General features: G+C 42.7%; 1 protein-coding gene across 1 annotated transcript; it reads left to right on the top strand.

Moving 5' to 3' along the window:
* The first annotated feature begins 2,365 nt into the window (after positions 1-2,365).
* LOC109780126 (26.2 kDa heat shock protein, mitochondrial-like) lies at positions 2,366-3,453 on the top strand. Its single transcript, XM_020338707.4, has 2 exons — positions 2,366-2,667; positions 2,783-3,453. The coding sequence occupies exons 1-2, from the start codon at positions 2,457-2,459 to the stop codon at positions 3,211-3,213; spliced, it is 642 nt and encodes a 213-aa protein (XP_020194296.1). The 5' UTR covers positions 2,366-2,456; the 3' UTR covers positions 3,214-3,453.
* Positions 3,454-3,754: the final 301 nt, after the last annotated feature.

Below are 3,754 nucleotides of genomic sequence, written 5' to 3'. Positions count from 1 at the left end.
TATCTTCCTCTTGACGCAAGCCCATGAACACGTACCTAACCCCACATAGAACTCTCACATAGACCATGGGTTAGTACACTTAGCGCAATGGACAATGCTTACCATACCATGGGATTACTTGATCCCTCTCGGTACATCTTCTACGCTTTGTGAGTTGATCAACTTGATTCACTCTTGACTTAGTCTTGATCAACCTTGAATCTTTCCAACTCTCTTCATTTGGATGATGTCTTGAAGGTAAACATGAATGATCACACAATCTTCTTCTTCAAGACATGCTTGCAATAAGCTCAACACTCACATGACCAATCTTAGAATAATTCCTTAATAGCACCTTGGTCAACTCATAAACTCCTTGAAACTAACACATGGACTTCAAGAAATGCCTATGGACAAATCCTTCAAATATAACTCAAGGAAACCATTAGTTCATAGAGATTGTCATTAATTACCAAAACCAAACATGGGGGCACCGCATGTTCTTTCAGTACTACCCTTTAAGAAGAAAGAAAGTAAAATGAAAAATAATGATGAAATTTGCACACAATTTACATGTAAATTGCACATTTTTAGTATATGTAAGAATAAACGTATAATAATAAAATTTACATAAAAAGAAGTTTTTAAACAAGGGATGAATTAGTGGCATTGGTATTAATCTTCAAAAAGAAAATGAAATGAAAACTAAAGCATAATAAAACAAATAATTTTTTCTAAGAGATAATAAGTTAGTGACATTAGTATTACTCTTAAGAAGAAATGAAATTAAAAAACTTGCAAACAAATTTGAGTATAATTGCAATTTTTGTAACATGCAGTGAATGCACATATAATAATGCAACTTCCGCAATCTAGTATAATGTACACACATATGATATAATACTTGTGTGTATACATATACAAAAATGATAATAGAAAAATATATTTTGTAAGAAAGAATGAATTAGCAAAACATTAACACACAAAAATTAGCATTGATATTACCCTAAAGAAGAAAATAAAGTAAAAACAAAACAAATATATTTTCTATGAAAGAATGAATTACCAAAACATTAACACAAAAAATTAGCATCGGTATTACCCTTAAAGAAGAAAATAATAAAAACAAAATAAATATATCTAGACAATTAGCACATAAAAATCCATATGTCGAATAAACTTATAAGAGTGAAGTTTCCGTAGTCTAATGTAATTTGTACATGTTGTACTTGTGTGTGTACATTTACACATAAACAACGTCTGAAAATGCACGTAAAGAAAAAAAATAAAAAACAATAAAACACAAAAGAAAAGGGTGCAGAAAACAAAAGAAAAAAAGAAAAGAATGCATGCACACACACCAAAATTGGGATGCATTTCATCCATGCATGTGCGTCCAAAAGCTACGGACTGGAGTCATGCATGTGCATGCATGGAGGCTGCATCGTACACTCAGCAAGGATGGGCCTAAAATCGACTGAACAATTAACGGAGTCACTCGACCTCCTACACACCTACTCTGTACGTCAGAAAATACTTCTCCTACAAATGGTTGTATCTAGGCTTATTTTAATTATAGATACATCCGTTTTATTCATTTCTAGAACAAGTATTTTCGGACGGAGAAAGTATCACATAAAGTACCTTGAATCAACGGCAAGAAAATTGACCGATCGCATATGAAAATCCAATCGCCTGACATGTAGCTACGTGCACATTAAATTTGACGAAAATTGTATTAAATAACAGCCCATTAAATAAGGCCATGTATGTTTTGACGTCATAGAATGTTTGGTTGTTTGTTTGGATTTTCACAATGCGTACATTTGTCATTTTTTCATTCGCAAAATAATGGTGTTGATTAAGAATTCTTCTAGTCACGTGTTGGCAAATTTTCATAGGTCCCTAGGCCGAACTGCGGTATGGCTCGGATTTGGCTCAGAGGATGTTTTGGACGTTATCAACCGTGATTGTAATCACTAATTGAGTAACACAAGAATTATTTCGAAGAAGAAAATGGTGTATGGTTTTGGTTGCTTTATTGCCAAGCGGCAAGCACACTAGAGAAAGCAAATCACTCATAATGGTGTATGGTGCAGATGAACCAAGTAACAACCTTCAGCTTTAGAAAGCAAATCACTCATAAGCCGACGTACATCAACTTCTCTTGCCTTGCGCACCACAGCAGATCAATGATTATTTTCATCCACGGGCCCCGATCGTACATCAAGCAGCACGAATCATAAAGCTGTGGTCGCGCGATCTTTCTCGAAGGCTCGAGAGCCCAACCGATCTCTCGAGAACCTTCTAAACCCATCTCCCCACCCCCTCCCCCAAGAAAGCTTCCCGCTCCCGGTTTACAAAACCCACTCCATTTCGCACCCCTTCTCGCTCACCACAAGAATCCAAAATCACAGCAGAAGAAAGAGAGAGAGGGAAAGAAGAGAGAGAAAGAGGAGAGAGAGAAGAGAGAGACCATGGCTTCCGCCGTCGCTTGCAAGGGTGCCGCGCCGGCCAGCCTCCTCAACTCCGGTGCTCCCGTGGCCTTCGGCCCCCTCCACTCCCCCGCCGTCACCGCCGACCACCGCCCGTACAACGCCAAGGGCAAGGAGGTCAGCCGCTACGACGACGACGACGACGACGACTACAGCGGCCGCGGCCGCGTCATCCCCAGCTTCTTCTCGCAGGGTATGCTTCCGTTCCCCACGGCCGCCATTTCTTTGCGTTCGTTCTGAAGTCTCAACATCGCGAGTCAAATCAGCGTTCTGATCTGCTTTTGCCGTCCTTGGTGTTGATTCTACAGACGTGCTCGACCCGCTCGGCGCGCCGACCAGCATGGCCCGTCTGCTGTCTCTGATGGAGGACGTCGCAACTCAGACCGGCCTCTCCTCCACTGCTGGTGCTGGGGCGTCGCGGCTCGGACGCTGGGTGGCCAAGGAGGACGACGACGCGGTGTACCTCAAGGTGCCGATGCCGGGGCTGACCAAGGAGCACGTGAAGGTGCGCGCGGACAAGAACATCCTGGTGATCGAGGGCGAGGGCGAGAAGCAGCCCTGGGACGGCGACGACGACTCCGCGGTGCCGAGGTACAACCGCCGCATCGAGATGCCCGCTGCTGACGCGTACAAGATGGACAAGATCAAGGCCGAGATGAAGAATGGCGTGCTCTGGGTCACCCTGCTCAAGGTCAAGGAGGAGGAGCGCAAGGACGTCTTCCACGTCAAGGTCGAGTAGGTAGTGGTAGCGGTAGTGCTCATGGAGGTGGCCGGCGCGAGAGTGTGAGAGACGCCTTGTTGATGTGGTCATGTTTGGTGTCTTTTCTTCCTTGTTTTGCTTCGTTGATCGTCTTGGATCCAGTAGGTAGTGGTCTGGTGGTGAAGTTGGTCATGAACTCTCTTAATTTCCTCAAGTTCGGCATGCGATGAACTTGCTTTGGTGGTGAAATTGGTTATGCAATTCTGTTGATTTCCTCAAGTATGGCATATGATGAACTGATTTGGTGGCGAATTTGGTCATGAAACCTTGTTGATCTCCTTAAGTTTGGCGTGCTGGACTAATTTGGTGGTGAAATTGGTCATGAACTTTGTTGATTGTCTCGTGTTTGGCCTGATGAACTACTTTGATTGTCATAAGCCTTTCTATCTTTTCTCGTCCTTGATCTGTATTGTTTTAAGCTTTCTGTAAAAAGCTGGGCATTCAAGCCTATCCTCGAGTTTGACGTCATGGAGTTGGTGAACGGGTAGTTACAAGTTGATGATTTTTGCTTGCTGCTCCG

The sequence above is a fragment of the Aegilops tauschii genome, chromosome 7 (assembly GCF_002575655.3).
Source record: "Aegilops tauschii subsp. strangulata cultivar AL8/78 chromosome 7, Aet v6.0, whole genome shotgun sequence".
NCBI classification, from domain to species: Eukaryota; Viridiplantae; Streptophyta; class Magnoliopsida; order Poales; family Poaceae; genus Aegilops; species Aegilops tauschii.
Note: the sequence above shows the minus strand (reverse complement) of the source record. Positions and strands in the feature narration are given on the sequence as shown.

What these genes read in the sequence shown, in the direction of transcription:
- LOC109780126 (XM_020338707.4), top strand. Translation starts at nt 2,457, where the DNA reads ATGGCTTCCGCCGTCGCTTGCAAGGGTGCCGCGCCGGCCAGCCTCCTC. An exon ending in CCCCAGCTTCTTCTCGCAGG is followed by an intron (nt 2,668 to 2,782) that starts GTATGCTTCCGT and finishes TTGATTCTACAG; the next exon opens with ACGTGCTCGACCCGCTCGGC.